The following is a 23,468-nucleotide window of genomic DNA, read 5'->3' on the forward strand; positions in this document are numbered from 1 at the left end:
AGCAGCGAAAAGCCCATGCCATGGTTATTTGGGTAATCAATCAGGCTATAAATATATGGACTCATTGCCCTTACCACATATCGCTCATCTCATATTGTTCGAGCAAAAGTTCGTTCATACTTCTCGAGTTCTCTTCGCTTATACACAGAAATTCAGTCCTTTCTTTTTATTCAGATAATCAACTTTTTAGTTGGGGAGCCATGGCCTCGGAAAGCAAGGTGACTTTGAAGAGCTCAGATGACGAATTGTTTGATGTCACTGAGGCTGTGGCATTTGAATCTCAGACCATCAAGATCATGATCGAGGACACTGGCACCGCCAATGCTATTCCGCTGCCAAACGTTTCTAGTAAGATACTCTCGAAGGTCATCGAATACTGCAAGTACCATGTCGATGCTCAGAACCCTGCACATGAGAAATCGGTCATTTCCGAGGACGAAATCAAGACTTGGGAGGAAGAATTCGTTAAAGTCGATCAGGCCACTTTGTTCGACCTTATCCTGGTATTCTGTCAGAAACCCTTATTTGATGGTTTGGTATTCTTTGAACCAAACTAACGCTTTTCTTATTTGTTGTTTTGAGGGGTCTAATCTACACTAATTACCCCAACCTCTGAGGACAGTTACCATTGGCTTCTCCAATAAATCAATGTTCCATCAACTAATTGTTTTTTTAATTTCTGAGATCCTTCAATGCTAGAAATCTCTGTGTAGTCTCATTCCATGTAATTGTTCTGCAATATCTTCGTCGCTTTCTTTAGTAATGCTTAGCACATGTATATGCATGTCCAGGCTATAGATACATTTGTATATTTTATGGAAATTTTGGCTGATCTGTCCAGGCTATAGATACATTTCTATATTTATGGAAATTTTGGCTTATTAAGCTTTTCGGGTTTTTGCAGGCTGCTAATTACCTAAACATAAAAAATCTGCTAGATCTTACATGTCAGAGTGTTGCCGACATGATGAAAGGGAAAACACCAGAAGAAATACGTAAAACTTTCAACATAAAGAATGATTTTACTCCTGAAGAGGAGGAGGAGGTCAGGCGTGAAAATCAGTGGGCCTTTGAATGATTCTACGGAATTGGTGCAAAAACAGTATATATATTTCTGTGTCATGGTGTTTGCTTTTATTGTAGTCGAGAACTAGTCGAGAATTTGTGTAGAAACTATTAGTGGTAGACTTTTTTTGTTTGGATTCATCAACTTCTAATACTGGACCGGCTTTGAAACTTTAATGCCAATGGTTTGTTCTTGTTGAATAATTTTGTAAAGATCTCGGAGCAACTCCTTCAATAGTATTGGGCTTCTGGAATTTCTGATAAATATTGCAACTATTTTTTTGTCAACTGTGTAGTGAAATGGGCTCCAATTGCATGGTTTTAACGTTTTGAATTTTTTTGAATCTATGTGCACTGGTTTTAACATTTTGAATTTTTTTGAATCTATGTGGACTGGATGGCTTTTTCATTTTTATTTCCTTGTATTGCACGAATGAATGCGAGTTTAGAGTATTATTGCACGAATGAATGCGCTGAGTTTAGAGTATTATTGCACGAATGAATTGCCTCAGTTTAGAGGATTATTGCACGAATGAATGGGTCCAACTGTGTGGCATGCTTGTATATGTTTTACTATAGTAATTTAGAAGGTGGGGACTGAAAAAAATGTAATTTGATTTGGAACTTTTTTTTCTTAAAAATTGTTTTTGCAAGTAGAACATGTTGTTTTATTAAAAGAAAATTCACATGTCTTATCTGGTTTTAACATTTTGATTTTTTTTAATGTGCCCTGAATATCTTTTATATTTTTAATTTCCTTGCTATTATTATTGCATAAATGAATTCGCTAAATTTAGAGTATTATTGCACGAATAAATGGCCTCAGTTTGGATCCCAGGTTTTAATATTTTGATTTGGTTTTGAATTTATGTGCCCTGAATGGCTTTTATATTTTTAATTTCCTTGCAATTATTATTGCACGAATAAATTTAGAGTTTGGATCTGGATGCTTTCTTTTGTTAGGTGCCTTTTTTCCTGCGAAAAGCTCATAAAGTTGCAAATGAGGGCATGCTCTTGCATATACAGCCTGTACGCAGCTAATTCAGGGTCTTTGATTTCTTAGTTTTTGGTTTGCACGTGTTTCGGGCCGATTGCTGAGCCCATGTATCAGTTACGTGCTCACACGGTTCATGTAACTTAGCTTCTTTGATCAGGGTTCTTTCCGAGTGGTTCTTTCCGAGTGCAATCACTCTATTTGGCCACGGTCATTTATAAAACCCAAAAGCAAATGTTTAGTCATGTCAATTCTATCGCCTTTCAACGTTGGTCTCAAATGGGTTTTAGCCATAAAGATTGAATTTTCGATGATGTTGAAATTGTTGATTATCTTTTTAAGGAGTTGTATCAGCTAATAAGACATTTGGTTTGTTAGTTGATACTGATCGCATGCATATATCCCTCAATATGGAAACAATTTATTTTTGATGATTTTCGAAAACTAATAAAGAGGGAGGTAATTTTTTTTCTTGATTGGACAACATGTTAAATCCGACGTCGTGCTTAGCTGCGTTGAGCACCTCTAATTCTTCCATAAGCAACCAATGAATAAATATAACGATAAGGAAGTGGTCCCCTCTCTTCTTGAAGTAATGGACGGTGCTACGTGTGGCACAGTGTGGGGCTGAAAAAATTGTAGCTTACGGTTATGTGAAAAGCCCCGACAAATATTTTGTAACGCCACGATGTGGCACAGACAGAGAGGTCACCACTTTCAAAAGGTATTCGTTGGCGTTATATCTACTCATTGCATTTGCTGGTTGTGGAAGAAGTAGGGGTTCCCATGCAAGTGAGTATGATGTCACGTTTTCCCTACTACACATATTCTCCTCTGGTCAATATATCAATGTTAATTCGAAATTCCATAATATATATTAATGTTAATTTTAAATAATGGTAATAAATGTAATTTTTTTTTTTTCAGAAATTTACATTTACGACAAATACATCAAAAATTAATTTCAGAATTTTCAAATTGTTTTTCTTCTGGGTAATTTTACTATTATTCCCTATGGCGGTGTCGTTTCCAACAGTAACCCAAAACTCTACCCAAGGCTGGTAACAGGTGGCGATGTCGTTTGGTAACAGGAAGCCAACAAGGCTGTTAACGGGAGACCAACAAGGCTGGTCGATTTTATATAAATGTAGTCCAATATTCATCCAATATTGTGTGCTCTTATCACATGAATGTCTATTCTTCACGGTTTGAATTTGACAGAACTTAAAACAGAAAACTCACACAACTTCATTAATTTCTTTGCTCAATTACATCACACTTATATAGGAAATAACACAAACTAATTCCTAACTAATTCTGTTCAACCACCTACAACTAATTCAGTTCAACCACTCATAACTAACTATTTCTGCATTATTCTCACATCCTCCCTTAATGGAGAAATGGATTTTCTACAATACCTAATTCTAAAAACTTCAAATTTGATTTTACCAAGGGGCTTAGTAAATATATCAGCCACATTATCCTTGGTGTTACAAAATATCAATCCAATTTCATTTGTCTCAATTTTCTCACGTACAAAGTGGTACTGTAACTCAACGTGTTTTGTTCTAGCATGGTAAACTGGATTATGTGCTAATTTGATAGCACTCTGATTATCACAATTGATACATGTTGCACCACTTTCTGCTTCTTCAAGATCCGCAAGAACTCTCCGCAACCAAATAGCTTCACAGGTGGCATTGGTCAAAGCTTTGTACTCTGATTATGTTGATGATAAAGAAACAGTTGGCTGTTTCTTACTACTCCAAGATATGACCCCTGATCCAATATTAAATGCATAGCCAGAGGTAGATCGTCTGTCATCTGGATTTCCTGCCCAATCTGAATCAGAAAAACCTGTCAGTGCAACATCAGATACATCAGTATACATAATACCAAGATTCACTGTTCCCTTTAAGTATCGGAGAACTTTCTTTGCAGCATTCCAGTGATTTCCTGAAGGCTTAGCCATGAACTGACTAAGGATATTGACTGAGTATGCAATGTCTGGTCTGGTAGTGGTGAGATAGTTCAAACTTCCCACTAACTGATGATATAATGTTCCATCTGCCTCTTTCGAACCATCTTCTTTGTACAACTTTGCATTCTGTTCTAAGGGAGTTGACATAGCTTTGCAATCTGTCATATTGAACTTTTTAAGAATCTCCTTTGTATATTTGCTTTGAGTGATCAAAGTTTTACCAATTTCTCTCCATACCTCAATGCCTAAACAGTAATGCATTTCACCCAAATCTTTCATTTCAAAATCCTGTGACAACTGAACTTTAATTTCTTCAATTAACTTGTGAGCACTGCCTGTTATAATGAGATCATCCACATACAAAGATATTAAAGCAACATTTCCTTTTTCATCTTTCTTAACATACAAGTTAGGATCATTTTTGCTTTTCACAAACCCATTCTGAAGAAAGAAGGTATCAATCTTTACATACCATGATCTTGGTGCCTATTTCAAACCATACAATGCCTTTCTTAACCTGCAAACCAGATGCTCCTGTCCCTGTTTGACAAACCCTTCAGGTTGAACCAAATAAACTTCTTCCTTTAAATCACCATTTAGAAAAGCAAATTTGACATCCAATTGATGTATATTCCAATTATGTTTTGTGGCTAAGGCAATCAGTAATCTAATTGTATTCAACTTAGCTACTGGTGCAAAAGTGTCTTCATAATCAATGCCCTCCTGTTGAGCATATCCTTTTGCTACTAATCTTGCCTTAAATTTATCAATTGTACCATCTGCTTTAAATTTTGTTTTGTACTTAGCTACTGGTGCAAAAGTGTCTTCATAATCAATGCCCTCCTATTGAGCATATCCTTTTGCTACTAATCTTGCCTTAAATTTATCAATTGTACCATCTGCTTTAAATTTTGTTTTGTACAACCATTTGCTTCCAATTGGAACTTTATTTTCAGGAAGTTCCACTAATTCCCATGTTTGATTTTTCATAATAGAAGCATACTCATCATTCATAGCATTAATCCATGGTTCATGTTGTTTAGCTTGCTCATAATCAATTGGTTCTTCAACATTCATTATATTAGACATTAAGGCATAGTCTCTATACCTTTCAGGAAGCCGAGTCTGTCGGGACGACCTTCTTGGTGTGGGTGTTCCATCCATGATTCGTTGGCTTTGAGGTGTATCACCTCCTTGTGATGACTCACTGCTGCTAGATGTGCTCATACTGCTGCTATCATCCTGATCCTGTACCTGTACCTGGACCTGTTCCTGATCCTGCTTAATCAAAGTATCAAGCTTGAGATGTGCATCATTAGAAATATGCCATGTATCATTCTTTGTGTTACTTTTATCAGTCTGCTCATGAAACAATACATCACGACTTGCAAATAGTTTATGGGAACTTGGATCAAACAATTTATAGGCTTTCTGAGCCGTACAATATCAAATGAAAACACACTTGATGGACTTGGCATCAAGTTTGCTTCTGTTAGCCTTAGGAATATGAGCAAAAGCAGTACATCCAAAGACTTTGAAATGACTCACATCAGGTTTATAACCATAAAGAACCTCAAAAGGAGTTTGAAAAACTAATTTCTTAGTGGGACATCGATTCTTCAGATAAACAGCAGTGTTAATGGCTTCTGCCCAGAAACCATTAGAGATGTTCTTACCTTGCAGCATACTACGAGCAGATTCCACCAAGGTTCTATTCCATCGCTCTGCAACACCATTTTGCTGAGGAGTATGTGGCACTGTGAACTATTGTTGAATTCCATTAGATTTACAATAGGTGTTAACTGGTTTTGATTTATATTCACCCCCTTGATCAGATCTGAGTATTTTGATGCACTTTCCTGTTTCTTTTTCAACCATATTTCGAAACTCTTTAAAATACTCAAATATGTCACTTTTCCTTCTAATGAAATAGACCTAGGTATATCTAGATCTATCATCAATAAAAATAACAAAGTTTGGGCTCTCGATTCTACACGAACCAGTGATTATCCCTTACAAACTGCGCCTCGTAACAGTAACAGAAACTACATATACAGGCGAGGATGGAACACTTACAGAAAATGCAGTGAAGTATAGAACATACAAAATCTACTCAGAATTGTGTAACTAGCTCAGATTTACAGCAAGTACAGCGAATCCGCGAAGGCTATGTCCGCAGACGCGCTGGAAATGAACTGCTGCACCGGATTCAGGGCTGTCCACAGGTCAGCGTATGCTGTCCACAGCGTATCCTTCAAGCCTCCGTCCACACCGTCCACAGGTCAACGTCCAGCAGCCTCACACGCTCCACAGGGCCGTCAGGGATCACAGGGTTACTGCGCACACTCTAATGGCAGAGTCTTACTGCCCACGAAGAGGAGAGAGGCGCAGACAAAAGAGCTCTGATACCAACTTAAAACAGAAAACTCACACAACTTCATTAATTTCTTTGCTCAATTACATCACACTTATATAGGAAATAACACAAACTAATTCCTAACTAATTCTGTTCAACCACCTACAACTAATTCAGTTCAACCACTCATAACTAACTATTTTTGCATTATTCTCACAACAGATCGTCCTGTCGGTGATTCCCTACCATAAATGTGGTCGAGGAGGAGACATACAAAGTTTGTTCGCTGCCAAATAAGGCCCATCTAGTCCTACACGGTGCATAATATAGTTTTGAGGTTTGCGTTAACCATTGTTGCAGCAGCAGCAGAAGCCTCTCCAGTAACTGCAAAAACAAAACAAACGCGATGATGCACATAAGTGTTTAAAGAAATTAGAATTTTGATGTTACAGCGCACAGATATATTAAAAAAAAATCTTTAATATATATAATGAAATGGTCAGAAAGTTTAAAAACTTGAATTTAAATTGTTTAATATGTACAATTCGGCTTTAGGGATTTTTAGAGTGCTGAATCTATTTATACATTAAAAATGTGTTTTAATTTTTATTTTTTTTTGTTTTATGCAGTGAATCCATTCATACATTCAAAAAAATATGCTTTAGAGAATAAAAAATGAGAATTTTTTATTGAGAGATTTTAATAAAATCTGGTGAAAAAGAATATTACATTTATAAGTTAAACTATATATATAGAAAGGCTTTTTATATAAACAATACATATGTTTTGTTTGTTATAGTGCTATTCAAACATAATAACAAAGATTGAAGAGGCTATGAAAAAATAGACATTTTAGATGTGGCTTTGGAAAATAACTATCATTCTTCCTAACTATTTAGAATAGATCAAACTGACTTTTTGATAATGATTATTGTACTTTCTAATTTTTTAATTAATAAAAAAATTAAAATAATAATTTTGTTAATTTTTTAAAGTTATAGATAAATAGGTAATTTGATATATAAACTCACTACTGAGAGCGGGGTGGGAGTGAATTAGTAGCCATAGGATTTATTATTCTTTTAAAACTTTTGATTAGGAATATGCATCATCAACACATAATCATGCACAATCAGACGAAAAGATGTCTGGAAGAAAAATCCTTCAACCCACCTGTATTTTTTTTGTTTCTCTACTTAAATTCTATTAATCAATTGATCATCTCTTTAGAATGCTTTAGTTAGACACCACCAACACGGAGCCACTAGCTCCTCTACAATTGAGCTAGCCACCAATGTGCAACATCAGAGGAAGATTGCATATTTCTTGATTATAAGGGACATTGAATGGATCCTAGATCTATGCAATGTGTAGTTACTACTTGGGAGAGGCCTTGGACTTTGCAATGCATAGTTGCAAGGGGAAGAGTGGCCTCACTACTAATTGTGACTACGGAGTGCATATATGGGAACCTAGTGATTGTACAGTGCAAAGTTGCAGATGGAAAGCAGGAGTCACTACTCGAATAAATTATGTCGTAATACACATTTGAGGAAGGAAGAAGGCTTTGGGGGTTGCACGATTTTCTCTAGTAGACGAGTAGACTTGGGATATGCAGACTGAAGAGAGGAAGGATGTGCATTGACCCAAGATTCATACAAACAAGTCACTTACATTGAGCAAGTAAGATAATGAAAGGAAAAGGGCAGGAATACATAAATACACCTAGTAGCAATAATCAATAATGGGCGAAAAGACAAAATGTGATGCCATGCTTGAAAATAAGTTAAAATGTCTAAAATGACACTTGTATAAGCTAATAATAGTAGAAACAACACTTATTATAAGAAAATAAGGGGGAAATGACACGTGTGAAAGCAAAAACAACATAAGAAAAAGCAGCAAAAAGTGACAGCTGAGAAACTTGCCTCAAAAAATAGTGTAAATGGAATCTAAAGCACCCTTTTCTTGTGAAAATGGGTATTGATCCAAATGAAGTGTGAGAATGAGCTTTAGGGTAGATTTCTTATATAGATGAGAACCCACGAGATTAGGGTTAGGGTTTTAAGTGTACATGCGTAAAATCAAGGAGACACTCCTAGTTAAGTAGAAAATGTTAGAAGATCAAATTAGAAACATGTGCCACACTCCTGCATGGAAGAGCGCACTCCCTATTTCATAGTTGGTTAACTCCAGGAATTGTGCAATTGACTGGCTGAAGGCGATGTACAGTTCGCTAAGAGAGGGAGTTGCACAATTTTCTTTCTTACTGGATGGCATACTTTATTGCCACATAGGGTTGCACAATTTTCTCTCACAATTAATTGCTTACTTTCATGGTACAAGGGATTGCACAATTCACTCCAATAAGGAGTTGCACATTTCACTGTGACAGTCGACTGCACAATTCCTCAAAGAAAAGCATGGAGTCAATGTCGTTAAGGTAATACTTAGTTTTTTTCAAAAAAGGTTCTTTGTCTATCTTCAGAAGTTGAGTAGCTACTGTTGACAAGGACTGACTGTAATCAAGGAGTGCCTAGTATATGTTAAAAGGAAAGCACAATTAAGATAACAGAATATTAACATGAGAAAATGAGTCATTATAACACTTAGTAAAACAAGAAGAAAGCTTGAGACAAGTTGAAATGATAGTTCCTATGGTTGAAGGGACGCTTGAAAATCAAAGCATGGGTAAAATGTTTGAGGGGGTTTGTAGTAGCTACAATAGACTTTTACGTTAAGAAAGGTATGCACATGACATACAAAGTGTCACATATCATATATATTCTCTCTAGGTCTATCTAAATTTTAACAAGAATCTTGGCACTGCTACGTCATGCAAAAGCAGAAGGAGGATGAATGTAACCTTGACATTCGATCAACTACAAAACCTATGCATAGCTTCTCCTTTCTATCAATATCTATTAATTTCCACCCTCTCCTTGTCCCCCTTCTCCAACCATGCATTTTTCCATGAAGTCTCTCTACACTGCATACGAAGGTGTTGTGCATTTAATTTTGTCCTCTTCCTATCCTCTATATTTCCCAAGCAAGTATGGGATATGTACCTTCCTTCTGTAACCCATAATTTATCGAAAATGGATCTTGTAGGTTAGGTCGAAATTTTCTTAATGATTAAGATGGTCCCATGTAGCAAATTTGTTTTCGACATGTGCAGAAAATGGGTAGTGCCATATCATCCCGAAAACAACATCAAATTGAAGTGTTTGTCATTTTGAATCTGGCACTTCTTATGGTTTCTCATTTGGACTCCGGATGATGGAGGAATCATCCGTCAAATTTTATGAAGCACCGACGCAAAAGAAGCCTCGCTAGTCATATGGTGTTTCCATCACATGACATGGTATTTCCATCGCTTGACACGTGGCATCAAGTCGAATCCTATCTCAAGTGTACATTTGCATATTGAAACGTATATTTGGGTTTATAATTCATAGCATGGGCACATGATTTTTAAGTATGTCACGGAACAAAGTTTTGTTAGAAAACCATGTTATACATAGATGGAAAGGTAGGCACATATGTAAAACCTTGTTTGAAAAAAAAATAGCACAATGTTAAAGTTTACAAACTATATGTTATAGTTTACAAACTAAATACAAAAACAAAATGTTGTTGTAAAACAATGGCAATTGTTACGTTAATGTCAAACTATGTAAAAGGTTACGTCCATCTCAAGTTACGATGGAATCCATTTAGCTTCCATTCAGCGGAGTTAAGGTTATACCACGGAGCATTGTTACCAAGTTCATCCGTATCAGCGAAAAGAATACATTAATTCACCAGTTCGGTTCGGTACGACGATTAATTCAGTGAATTTCAATTCTGTACAGTGCAATATTTTTGTCAAAGTCCCCTGCTCTTGTTCGCTGTCTCCTGCTTCGTCCCTTAACTTGAACGTGTTTCACACCTGAACATGAATACGTAATGTGTTTTGTTTTATTGAACAATACCCTGTGCTTAGTTACACCTAACAATAGCCATACACAAGGTATACGGTAATTAGATCTGGAAGTTTGAGATATACACATCCACATGGTTGACTAAATAAATATGAATTTGAAGGGATTTTCAAACATGGTTTATGGTGTTGTATGTATGGAAATTTAAAAATATTGATTTACTTTTTTTTATTTATTTTGTTAAAAAATAAAATTTATATTTATTTCATTAAATTAAAAATTTATTTTTCAATAGTTGAATTAGTGGAAATATGTCATTGAACTTACTTTTTAATTGTTGAATAGGAATCGGTAAGGTAAATTTTTAATTCCAGCTTTGCTTTGTTGATCCATTGGAAAAATACAAGTTCTGATCTACGCAACGTTGGTGAAAATAATACAGGGAAGGGCAAAACAAGTTTGGAACTAGGCAACCTTATTGGAAAATTGAAATAATGTAGAGAAAGGCAAAGCTAATGCTAAGATCAATTACCTTTTATAAATTTTCTTATAAGAATATATATATATATATATATATATATATATATATATATATATATATATATATATATATATATATATATATATATATATATATTTCCTATAAAAATCGTCTTTTTTTAAAATTTTTTTCTAATAAGAAATATCAACTTGCTTAATTCATTATGTGATTACAGAAGCTTGAATACAGAAAATATCAACTTTTTCTATCTTAACAAATTGATAATTTTTATTGGAAAAAAAATAAAAATATATAATTTTTATAGAAAAATAAAAAATTAGTAATTTCTATATTGGAAAATTTTATAAAATGACAAATTGCAATTAAGAAAAAAGATAATTCTTACCTTACAAGAAATTATAAAATAGCAAATTGGTTGTGTTGACACCTAATACTTGTGATTGGGTGAATTATTGTAAATAAATAATTAAGAAATGTGAACAGTCATCGGGAGATGAACTGAACAGTCTCTCCCTCATGTATATAACAGACCTACCTGATTGAATGAATATACGAATCAGTTATTTGTTTTGTGGAGTTACTGCCTGGCCTGACATGGTATCAAAGCCAGCTTCTTTTTAGCTCTTGTTCTTTGTAACTCCCTCCTGCATAGTCTGCTCATTTTCTACCCATGTTCTACAGGTTAACATGTCTGTCATATCCCTGTGAAATCTCAGTCATTGTTTAATAATTTCGTTGTGTGTGAGTTCCATTTTGCTATGCATTATACGCATGGATTCGTTGTGAGTCTCAACCCAACCATGCGCCTGTCTGTTCTTTTGAATACATTAATCGCTCTCTGGCTGGCCTGACATGGTCTAACTGTTCAATTCTCTGACTGTCATAAACGTTTCAAAAAGGGCGTTATTGCACCTGTGCCTCCATTGCATGAATTGCTTCACTTGATTATGCTACGCCTCCATTGATTATACTCTGCGGATTCCCACATCTCACCTGCGCCTCCATTTGTTTTCTGTAGCGACCATTAACCAAAAGCCTACTCCACCGAGCAAGTCATCCTTTTGTTTGTCTCAGGCCGCCGGGATCATTCTTTTATCTTAGTACTCGCGTGCCTTACCTGAGCTGCGAGAGTCCGTGATTTGAATCATGGTCTTCATCCAACTCACCAACTACGCTAATGTTATCTCCCCTGATGATGTACAAGCCCAAGATAAGTTGCTCAACTCCTATCCTGGTGGAATAGACCCGTTCATGAGATTCATCCATAATGAGATTGGTGGCCTCATCATATCCCTTCAATATACCCACTATTTTACAACCATAATTGGTAATGACGGATATCATTTCATCGACTAAATCCTCCAAGCCTAAGATAATAGACATGGCGGAATGCGTATAAGAAGTAGCGCACAATAATATTGATTTGGAAATACGACGACAAGAGAAGCTGAACAGATTTAAGCAACGAAAGAGAAAAAAACGAAGCCTGTTTATATTACACTCAACGTCGGCTAAATACACAATGAGATTACCATAGGAGAGTCCGTGATTTGAAGGCTTCAGAGGTTTGCAGCTCGAATCCATTTTGTGCAGTTCTACTTTGGCGGTTATTAGGCGCTCATTGGTATTCTTTTGATTTCGCTGAGAAGAGCTTTGGTGTATGCACTCTACGGTTTTATTTTTGGAGAACGAGGTCTTGGTTCGCCAGAAAAGAGTCCACAATAGCCGCATAGTCACAAGTTATGTGGAGTCCAGCAAGGTGTTGAAGAAGGTGAATAGTATGAATACACAGTTTTTTTTTAAATCATTTGAATGGTATAGTTACAGCATGCTGCGTTGTATAGTTAAATCATTTAATTGATATGTAATATATAAATATATTACATTCTAAAAAATTGAAGTGATATATCAATGAAATGTTGGATGCTTTTATCAAACATTGGACGGATTTGAAGAAAATAAGTTTGGAGAAAATATAGTGCATAAAGTTGTATTGTAAGGAAGAGATTTCAAATCTTTTTGCCTTTTTGAGTACAATTTCACTGTATATCAGCAGAAGTATTTTTTCTATCAGAAGTAGTATTTTTTTACAAAATGAATTCAATCATCTCTATGGTAGGAATAGTTCTCACTGGCAAGGAGAACTATCCTGAATGGTCTCGGATGATAAAACACACCCTCATCTTCAATGAGTTGTGGAAAGGAGTGTTTGTCGGAGAAGGAGACAATGACCCACTACAGCCTACCTCAGACAAAGAGCTCGTCATTTGGGAAAACAAGAATGACAAAGCCTATGCATTAATCGCAGCATCTGTAAATGAAGAGGTGAGTCGTCATATTTCATCATATTCAACTGCCTTTGAAGCTTTACAAAAGCTGAAAGAACTCTATGAATCACATTCTGCACTTGAAGTTGTTCAGCTCATGATTAAACTCTTCACTCTTGAACTGAAAAATAATGATCCTCTTGCTCTTGCATCTGAAGTAAAGTCTATAATGCATGATATCAAATCCACTAAGGTTGAGCTGGATATCCCTCTTATTGCTTTTCTCAAGGCACTTTATCCTACTGACTCCAATTATCTTGAATCTTTACAAGCAAATGGAAATCTTAAAGATATAACCTTTGACTCTCTTGTGAAAAAGTTTGTTGAAAGAGAGAAAACCTTTGGAAAGAAGACAACCCCTCAATCTTCTGAAGAGACTGTGTGCCTTGCTCATAAAGAAAAGCATCCTGCTCAAGATTCTACAAGAGAAAGAGGTGGAGAAAGAGGAAGAGGAAGATATTTTAGAGGCAGGGGGGCAGACATTATCAAGGAGAAAAGGCAGACTTACATTGCATTCGCTACAAAAGAAATGGATCACATGATGCTTCTACATGCAAGCTACCATGGGACAAAATTTAGCAGAAAAGAAACTAACAGAAAGGTAAAACTGATGATATAGACAAAGGTAAAGCACGTGAATCCACTCACTATATTGAGGCACAATGTAACATTGAAGTAAATGAAGATTTGTTTAATGCTTCACTTGCTTCTTCGAAAAGTTATTGGGTGCTTGATTCAGGAGCAACCTGTCACATGACTCATAGAAAATATTTTTTTGAAGATTTCCTTGACAATGTTGATGGAGCAGTATACTTTGCATATCAGTTAAAAATCAAGCCATGAGGGCTTGGCACAATCAGGCTTAAACCGCCTGGTCTTCTAGACTTTCTTCTGGATCGTGTTCTATATCTCCCATAGCTCAAGAGAAACTTGTTGTCCTTCGTCCACATCCGCCAGCATGGTCACTCCATTCATATGTTTGATGGCAAGCTTGAGGTAAGAAAAGCTTCTGACCACTCACTTGTCATGAGGGGAATAGAAGAAGAAGGGCTTCTCAAACTACAAGGAACCTCTTCTCATGCACAACATTCCTCATATATTTCTCATCATGAAGAAGGTACACTTCCATCAATTTTATTATGGCATGCTAGATTTGGAAATTTAAAGTATGAGAGTCTCCGCTTATTGAAGAAAAATGGTGTTGCTGGTTTTCCTACAATTCCTAGGAAACATAAGCAATGTGATGCTTGCATTCTAGGAAAGCATAGCAAACAATCTTTTCATGATTCACATTCAAGAGCACATAGGAATCTCGAACTCATTCATTCAGATTTATGTGGTCCAATGCCTGTTCCTTCTGCAAATGGAAATAAATATATCATGACATTTATTGATGATTACACCAGAATGTGTTAGGTTTATTTATTGAAGAACAAATATGATGCTTTTCAAACATTCAAGAATTTTAATAAATGGATTGAAAATGATGCACAATCTCATATTGGGTCTATTCGCACTGATAATGGAAAAGAATATACATCAAATGAATTTGAAAACTATCTTCACCAACATGGGATCAAACATCAAACAACTGTGCCTTATAATCCCCAACAGAATGGTGTAGCTGAAAGAATGAATATAACAATCTTGAATATGGTACGATCCATTCTTTTCTTCAAAAATGTAAAGATAATGTTTTGGGCTGACATTGTTTTGTGTGCTGCATATATAAAGAATAGATGTCCATCTAATGCTATAAGAAACAAGACTCCTTATGAATTATGGTATGGACATGTTCCTTCGGTAAAACATCTTAGGATATTTGGTTCCACCTGTTATGCTTTGATACCAAAGGTACATAGAAACAAACTTGGTGCTAGAAGTCGTAAGTGTATCTTCCTGGGGTATTCAAACACCTCCAAAGCATACCGCCTCTATGATGAAGTAAATAAAAAGTTTGTTGTATCCAGAGATATAATTTTTCTTGAATCATCCAAATCTGACAATGTTGTTGAGAGACAACTTGATCGCTTGGATAGATTCGCAAAAATGAAATCATTTCAAGAATTTGATAATCAGATTCCACATCTTGAAGGGGGATTCCTATACTAGATCAACACGTGGAATCTTCTTCTGAAGAACAATCTCCCCTGCATGAAACTCCAACAACAGATGATGCTTTAAGTGATTTAATTGATAGAATTGGGAGACTCAATCTTGATTCGGTCCCAACTCAATCAACAGAGTAGCCTGGGCCATCTCAGAAAGGTGCCCCAAAGTTTCTGACAAAGACACTTGAAAGTGTTCATCCTGATGAAATTGGAAAAACAGGAACTAGAAATTCAAACCGGTAAAATGGAGGTGATGTAGATGACTCTAATTCACCTGTTGATATGGATGTTTCTTATGATTGTGAATTGAACTTGTCTACATATTTTGAACCAACTTAATTCAAAGAAGCTGCTTCTCATAATGAATGGAAAGAACCGATGCAAAAGGAGTATGATGCCCTCATAAAGAACGGCACTTGGAAGCTGGTTGATCCTCCATTTGGAACCAAACCAATTGGCTGCAAGTGGGTCTACAAGAACAAGTACAAAGCCGATGGCTCACTTGACAAGCACAAAGCTAGGCTTGTGGCAAAAGGTTTTGCACAGAAGGAAGGGGTCGACTATGAGGAAACTTTTGCCCCCACAACAAAATGGGCCACCATCCGGACACTCTTTGCACTAGCAGCTCAGAATGGTTGGAAAGTCCATCAAATGGATGTAAAAACTGCCTTCTTGAATGGAGATCTAAAAGAGAATGTTTTTATGTCCCAGCCTGAAGGATTTGCTGTGAAAAGACATGAACATAAAGTATGCAAATTTGTGAAGTCCTTTTATGGCCTCAAACAAGCACCACGAGCCTGGTATGAAAAACTAACTGAGCATCTTTTGAAACTCAACTTCAATCATTTTGATCTTGATGATGCAACTTTATTTGTCAAGAAAGTTGGCAAAACAATTGTATATCTTGTGGTATATGTAGATGATATTTTAATGACAGGGAACAATGAAAGCTACATTGCATCCATAAAGAAGGAATTGGGGAAACGTTTTGAAATGACTGATTTGGGTTATGTTAATTACTATCTTGGCATTGAAGTAACTCAACATCCAAAGTCCTTATTTCTTTCTCTGATCCGGATTTAAACAGGAACACAACAAATTACAGAGATAACCATATACACAAAGATGCAGCGTAAATAATACTTCATTTCATTAGTGGAAAATACTGAAATATGCTTACAACCAGAAATGGAAATAAACTAGCTAGGGCGATGGTAGTTAATCTCTAAGAAGAGATGTGGTGGCTACATGTCTCTAAACTGTCTTACAATGAGGCTCGAAGGCCTATTTATTGTTGAGAAACAATGGAAAACCCTTAACATTCCAAAACCTAACCCTAGGAGATGAAACGCCAAACTGTGGGCCCCGTTTGGGTAAATTGGTACATCAACTTCCTAGGGTCGTAACTTTGGCATACGATCTCCATTTGATGCGTACAATAGCTCGTTAGAAAGATCTATCCGAGCACTACCACTTTGGGAAGGGAAACATCGGTCCATGGACCGATGTTGCCCCCAGATTTCCCAAAAAACGTCGTTTAGGACCTCAAAACAGCTCCAGAAGTTCAGGACCCAAAAAACTGCTAAAAATAGTAAGTTGTGCTACAATTAAGGAAACTGAAACTGCTGAGAGAAACAATGGTGGGGGTCCAGGTGGACTTGGCAGGTGGCCACGAATATCCACCTGGATCATTCCTCCCCCCTTAGGAAGCAATGGTCCCCATTGCGTTGAGTTCCTCCATGGGATGAGGAAACTTTTGCTGAACTTGTTCCCTGGTGAGCCACTTGCCCTGCTGAAGGAGTTGGCCTGCTTTGACAACTCGATACAGTTGGATATTCTATTGGTGAGTGTTCTTGATCTGTGTGTCCATGATCCGATCAGTTGTAGCTTGTTCGATGCAATCTGGATTTAATTCTGTGGGTTTGAGCTATTCTGCAATGTCGGATGTGTCTAGCAATGGTGGAAAGTATGGTCGAAGGCGGTCCACATTGAACACTGGGTGCAGGCCAAGGAATGGGGGAATGCATAGCTCAAATGCATTGTCTCCCATAGCCTTAGTAATGGTGTAAGGACCATATCAGAGTGGTCTCAATTTCCGATAGGCTCCAGTAAGGAGTTCCTTTTGCAAATGCAATCAGACTTTTTTGCCCACCTGAAACTTGTGTGGCACCTGATGTTGATCATGTCGCTACTTGTACTTGGCATCTAATTTCTCCATAATGTCATGGACTTGCTCGCGAATATGTTGGATGCGCTCAATGAAGCTAGTGGCCTTATTTGTTTCGGATTAGACATGAGCTAAATTTATGTGAGTAGCAGCAAGTGGCATGGCCACATCAATGGGGCATAGTGGTTGGAAACCCAAACCCACCTGAAAAGGGCTATGGCCAGTGGAGCTGTGAAGAGCTCGGTTGTAGATGTGCTGAACATAGGGGAGGCTCTCGTCCCATGTGCGTGGATGCTTTGAGTTATACATGCGCAGAATGTGCACAATCATCCTATTGACAACCTCTGTCTGGCCATCAATTTGAGGATGGAAGGCTATGGACTTCGTGAGTTTGGTGTCCAGCATTGACCAGATACTGGACCAAAATGTGCTGAGAAACTGATTGTCCCAATCTGAGATGATAGACTGTGGGATCCCAAAGTGCACCCACACTCGTTCAAAGAAGAGTTAAGCAATGGCTTCTGCTGTGATATTCTTCTTGCAGGCTGCCATAATGGCCATCTTCGAGAACCTGTCGACGACCGCAAAAACACAGTCATTTCCACGCTTACTGGAAGGAAGGCCTGACATGTAATCCATGGAGATGGATTCCAAAGGTCGACTAAGGGTAGGCAACGAGGTATAGAGGCCATGCTTCTTAATGGTCGGTTTGGCAATGGCACAGGCAGTACATGATCTTATGTACTTCTCAACATCTTGTTGAAGATTCGGCTAATAGAAATAATTTTGCAGTACTGCCACTATTTTCTCGACCCCGAAATGCTCCGCAGCCCGACTGTAGTGTGCTTCCCAAATCATCTTGGCACACTCGCTTGAAGGAAAACAAAGGTGACCCAGATGGCATAACAGGGCATCCTGGAGGTGAAAATCTGGAACATGCCGACCCTCCAAGAGTGTATGGTATGTGTGGCCGAATTCTGGGTCACTTTTGTAGAGAAGTGCCCAATCAGAAGTCTCATGCCCACAAGAGTTGAGTATGGTGGTTAACGCCATGATCGGTGGTCGACTGAGGCAATCTGCAACATTATTGGTGTTGCCCTTCTTATACTTGATATTCAAGTGGAACTATTGCAGGTATGTAGACCACTTCTGATGGCGATCATTCTGCAATTTCCCTTGGGTCTGTATGAACTGCAGGGGTCGGTGGTCTATGTGGATGACCGTTTCCTTCCCCAAAATGTAATGCTTCCATTGTCGGCAGGCCCGTACAATGGAATACATCTCTTTATCATAAGTGGGGTACTTCTGGACTGTGTCTAAAAATGTTTCACTGTGATATGCCATAGGATGTCCATGTTGAGTAAGGACTATCCCAATAGCATAGTCAGAGGCATCTGTCTCGACCTCAAATGGTTGTTTTAAATCTGGTAATGCGAGCACTGGTGCCGAGCAGAGGTGATCCTTCAACTCCATGAATGCCTTCTGTTGAGATTCAGACCAAAAGAATTTTGCTTTCGCCCCTCCCTTGGTGACTTGACTCAAGGGCCAAGTAATATGAGAAAACCCCAACACGAACCTGCAGTAGAAGTTGGCAAGACCTAGAAAGCTGCAAAGCTCTGTTAGAGTGGTTGGAGATGGCCAATCTCGAATGACTTGGATCTTGGCTGGATCGACATGCACCCCCTGTTCATCAATGATGTATCCCAGATACTGAACCTGGGTCATGCCAAAAGTGCATTTCTCCAAATTGGCACATAGCTTGTGTTGCCGCAGTGTTTGGAGAACCTGTTGGATGTGGTGGAGGTGCTCTTCCCAACTCTGGCTGAAGATCAAAATGTCGTCCAAGTATACTACTACAAAGGAGTTGGTGAATGGCCACAAGATGTCATCCATTAGCCTCATGAAGGTTGCAGGAGCATTCGTCAATCCGAAAGGCATAACCAACCATTCGAAAATGCCCTCCTTGGATTTGAAGGCAGTCTTCCACACATCAGAGGGTTCGATTGGTACCTGGTGATATCCTAACTTTAGATCGATCTTGCTGAAATATTTCGCCCCCTTTAGTTGGTCCAAGAGGTCATCAATCCACGGGATCGGGTACCTATTACGGACAGTGATCTTGTTCAGCGCCCGATAGTCAATACAGAGTCTCCACATCCCATCCTTCTTCCGTACCAACACGATCAGGCTCCCAGAAGGCGATGAACTCGGACGGATGTGACCTTTTGGTAGGAGCTCCTGAATATGCCTCTTGATTTCATTATTCTCCAGAACAGAGCACCGATAAATTGGTCCATTGGATAGCGATGCACCTGGGGTCAGATCAATGGAGTGCTTGACCTGATAGTGCAGAGGAACCCCTGCAGGGGAGGTGAAGATGTCCTCGTACTCCTCCACAACCTTGTCCATATGTAGCTGTCGTGCAGAGGGACCCCGTCTGGAGGCCACGGCCACCGTTTTCTTCTTTCCTTGAGGGCATATCATCAGGAAAACAAATTTCCTGGTTTTGGAAATGATCTTACTGCATTGTTTTGCAGTAATCAGAGAGATGGCGGTAGGTGGTGCTACCTCTGGTATCCTGTACAACTTTTTTCCCAATGTAATAATAACAGCACAGGGCCTTGATTCATACACAGCATGTCGCTTCCACAAGTATGGTTGTCCTAATAATACATCACAAACTTCAAGGGGAGCAATGTCACACAATACCTCATTCGTGAAGGGCTTGATGTTGTATGGAAGGCGACACTGCTGGCTCACACGAAGATCTCATCCTTGGTGAAGCCACCCAATGGTGTATGGTTGTGGATGTGTTGTGGTCGGTAAGCCCAACCGCTTCACGACCTTTGCTGAAATGAGGTTCTTTTGACTCCCGCTATCAACAATGAACTGTATCGGAGAGCCCTTTACCCACATTTGGGAGTGGAAGAGACGCTCCTCCTTCTCTGGATCTTCGGGTTCATTTTTCTAGATCTTGGCGGTAGCAACAGTGGCGTTGGGATCTGCATCAATGATATGCTTCCCTTTGTCACTCCCCTTATCGGGTTCTGACTCAGAGTTGGAACATGCATCTGATTCTGAAACCTTTAGCTCAGCCAGCAGTGACTGCTTGACCCGACACTCACTTGTGTTGTGAGTGGAGCTCTTATGGAACTCACACCATTTTCCAGTGTTCTTTTTCGGCTTCGCGGTGCTGTTCTTTGCTTGCAGCTTCGGCGGGTTGTCTTGGGCTGTCCCGCTTTGGCTTTGTCCTTTTTTCTGTGGTTTAGGGGCACCTTTCCCCTGCTTTGGATTCGCAGATCCAAAGTCTCGCTTCTTTTGTTTAAACTTCTGCTCAACCTTGACGGCATATCGGTATGATGCGCCGAGCGAGGAGATGTTCAGGAATTGTATTTCTTCCTGGATGTACTTGTGCAGGTAGCCACGGTATTTGAGTATCAAATGTTTCTCCGAATCCTTGATACCCAACTTTGTGCGAAGGGTATGGAAAATACTGGTGAACTTCGGCACGTCTTGGTCCCTTCCCTGCCGCAACGTGGTCCACTTTATGTATTCATCCTCATAGCTTCCAACAGGGTAGTACTGCTCCTTGATGGCACCCGCGAATGAATTCCAGGTGGGTGTGGCTGAAAATAGTGATCCAGTACTTTCATCCTTCTACTCGCAGCAGGTTTCCCACCAGTCCTTGACATGGGGGGCTACTTTGAGAAGAGCGAAAACAATCTTCTCCCTACTTGAAAATTCATGAATAGAAAAATAACCCTCTAGCAGATTTAACCATTTAGCTACGGCATCTGCGTCTATCTGACCCTCGAATATGGGGATTTCAAAATTAACTTGTACCTTAAAGGGCGTGGCATTTCCAGAGTAGCTGCTGGAAGCCGATGCGTCGCTTCTGGGTAGCCGCTGAAGGATATGGGCAAAGTTGTCCATCATCGCGTTCCGTTGTCGCTCGAGGGCTTCTTCGAGCAAGATTTTGATGGGATCTCCTGCCCCCTCATCTTTCTTCTCATCCACCATTGGAGGCCGTCGGGATTTGCGAGGCTGGTCTTGCAAAGGTTCGACTAGTTCAAGCCATAACTCCTTATATCCCGACCTTGTTGGGGACATGCAAAGAAAAACAGAGAAAAAACAAACCGCTCTGATACCACTGATCTGGATTTAAACAGGAACACAACAAATTACAGAGATAACCATATACAAAGATGCGGTGGAAATAATACTTCATTTCATTAATGGAAAATATTGAAATATGCTTACAACCAGAAATGGAAATAAACCAGCTATGACGATGGTAACTTATCTCTGAGAAGAGATGTTGTGGCTACATGCCTCTGAATTTTCTTACAATGAGGCTTGAAGGCATATTTATTGTTGAGAAACAATGGAAAACCCTTAACATTCCAAAACCTAACCCTAGGAGATGAAATGCCAAACTGTGGACCCCGTTTGGGTAAATTGGTACATCAACTTCCTGGGGTCGTAACTTTGGCATACAATCTCTGTTTGACGCGTACAATAGCTCGCTAGAAAGATCTATCCAAGCACTACCACTCTGGGAAGGACAACATCTATCTATGGACCCATGTTGCACCCAGATTTCCCAAAAAACATCGTTTAGGGCCTCAAAACGGCTCCAGAAGTTGAGGACCCAAAAAACTGCTAAAAATAGTAAGTTGTGCTACAATTAAGGAAACTGAAACTGCTGAGAGAAACAATGGTGGGGGTCCAGGTGGACTTGGCAGGTGGCCACCAATATCCACCTGGATCATTCTCAAAAGAAATACATTGGAGATCCGTTGAACAGGTTTGGTATGACAGAGTGCAATCCCCTTACTACTCCAAATGAACAAAAATTAAAGCTCACATCTATTGAAGGAAAAGAATTTGAGGACGCAACAAAATATAGATAACTTGTAGGAAGTCTCATCTACCTCACTACTACCAGACCAGACATTTCATTTGATGTTGGAATCCTCTCCAGGTTTATGCAAAAGCCTTGTGAGGGAAATTGGTCTACTGCAAAAACGGTTCTAAGGTACTTGAAGGGAACTCAAGACCTTGGAATCAAGTATACACAGGTGGACGACTTCAGCTTGATTGGATACTCTGATTTAGACTTCGATGGAGACAAAGAAACTGGGGTATCTACTTCAGGATATGCTATGAGTCTTGGATCAGGAGCTGTCTCCTGGAGATCATGCAAACAATCAGTTCCAGAGGATTCCACAACAAAAGCAGAATACATGGCAGGAGCTGAAGAGACAAAAGAAATTGTGTGGCTCAGGAAAATTCTTGAAGATTTGCAGGTAAAACAAGTACAATCAACCCCACGCATGATTGACAATACCTCTCCAATAAAGTTGGCCAAGAACCTATTGAAGCCCCGAAAATCGGGTCAACAACAAGGGGGATACCCACTCGGTCCGGACCTTGGTTGGCATCTCCTTATCTGTTTGGTGTAGCGGGTCCGATTGGGATAATGGGACCAGTTTCCCAATCTAAGGGTGCGTGTGTGTGCAGAGTTGGATGATGCTGATCTAAGGGTTCTAATCTAAGCTACTTTAATCTAATTCTATGCTATTGTAATCTAATGAAAACAGCACATATAATCTATGCTAACCTGAGATGTCTTTCTTCTATTATGCGATCTAAAGATATTTCAAATAATAACTGGTAATAAAGATCATTCAACTATCATAAGAATGGAAATCAATTAAGATGAACCACTTTGCATAAAAAGTTAGGCAAAACAGTTGTGAACAGCATATCGCATAATAAGTTATTCATATATCAAACATAAATAAATGACTCCACTGTACAAAAGTGCCAAATGGTAACTCAAACATTCATTCAATAACATATAAACAACTAAAAACTGTATATCACTTTAAGAATATAAGAAGAAATGGTCAAGAGATAAAAGTACCATTTATGACTGGTCCTACTCATAAGCTTCAAGCAACAATGATTTATCTCTACTTGTTCTAATATCTAGCAAGAGTACAGAAGTGCAACATCAGTGGCAGATATCAAATG

At 38.6% G+C, this 23,468-nt stretch overlaps 1 protein-coding gene across 1 annotated transcript; it reads left to right on the forward strand.

The window, feature by feature from the left end:
* The first annotated feature begins 200 nt into the window (after window positions 1–200).
* On the forward strand, window positions 201–1,144 carry LOC149171734 (SKP1-like protein 1B). The gene is made up of 2 exons (XM_089427580.1): window positions 201–503; window positions 905–1,144. Exons 1-2 carry the CDS (start codon window positions 201–203, stop codon window positions 1,076–1,078), a joined length of 477 nt encoding a protein of 158 aa, XP_089283706.1. The 3' UTR covers window positions 1,079–1,144.
* Window positions 1,145–23,468: the final 22,324 nt, after the last annotated feature.

Source organism: Pinus tabuliformis, chromosome 4_2 (genome assembly GCF_031772625.1).
Source record: "Pinus tabuliformis cultivar Carrire ecotype Pingquan chromosome 4_2, CPIR1, whole genome shotgun sequence".
In the NCBI taxonomy this organism is placed as follows: domain Eukaryota; kingdom Viridiplantae; phylum Streptophyta; class Pinopsida; order Pinales; family Pinaceae; genus Pinus; species Pinus tabuliformis.

Coding starts and splice junctions, on each gene's coding strand:
- LOC149171734 (XM_089427580.1), top strand. CDS start 201: ATGGCCTCGGAAAGCAAGGTGACTTTGAAGAGCTCAGATGACGAATTG. Junction 504..904: donor CTTTGTTCGACCTTATCCTG/GTATTCTGTCAG, acceptor GGGTTTTTGCAG/GCTGCTAATTACCTAAACAT.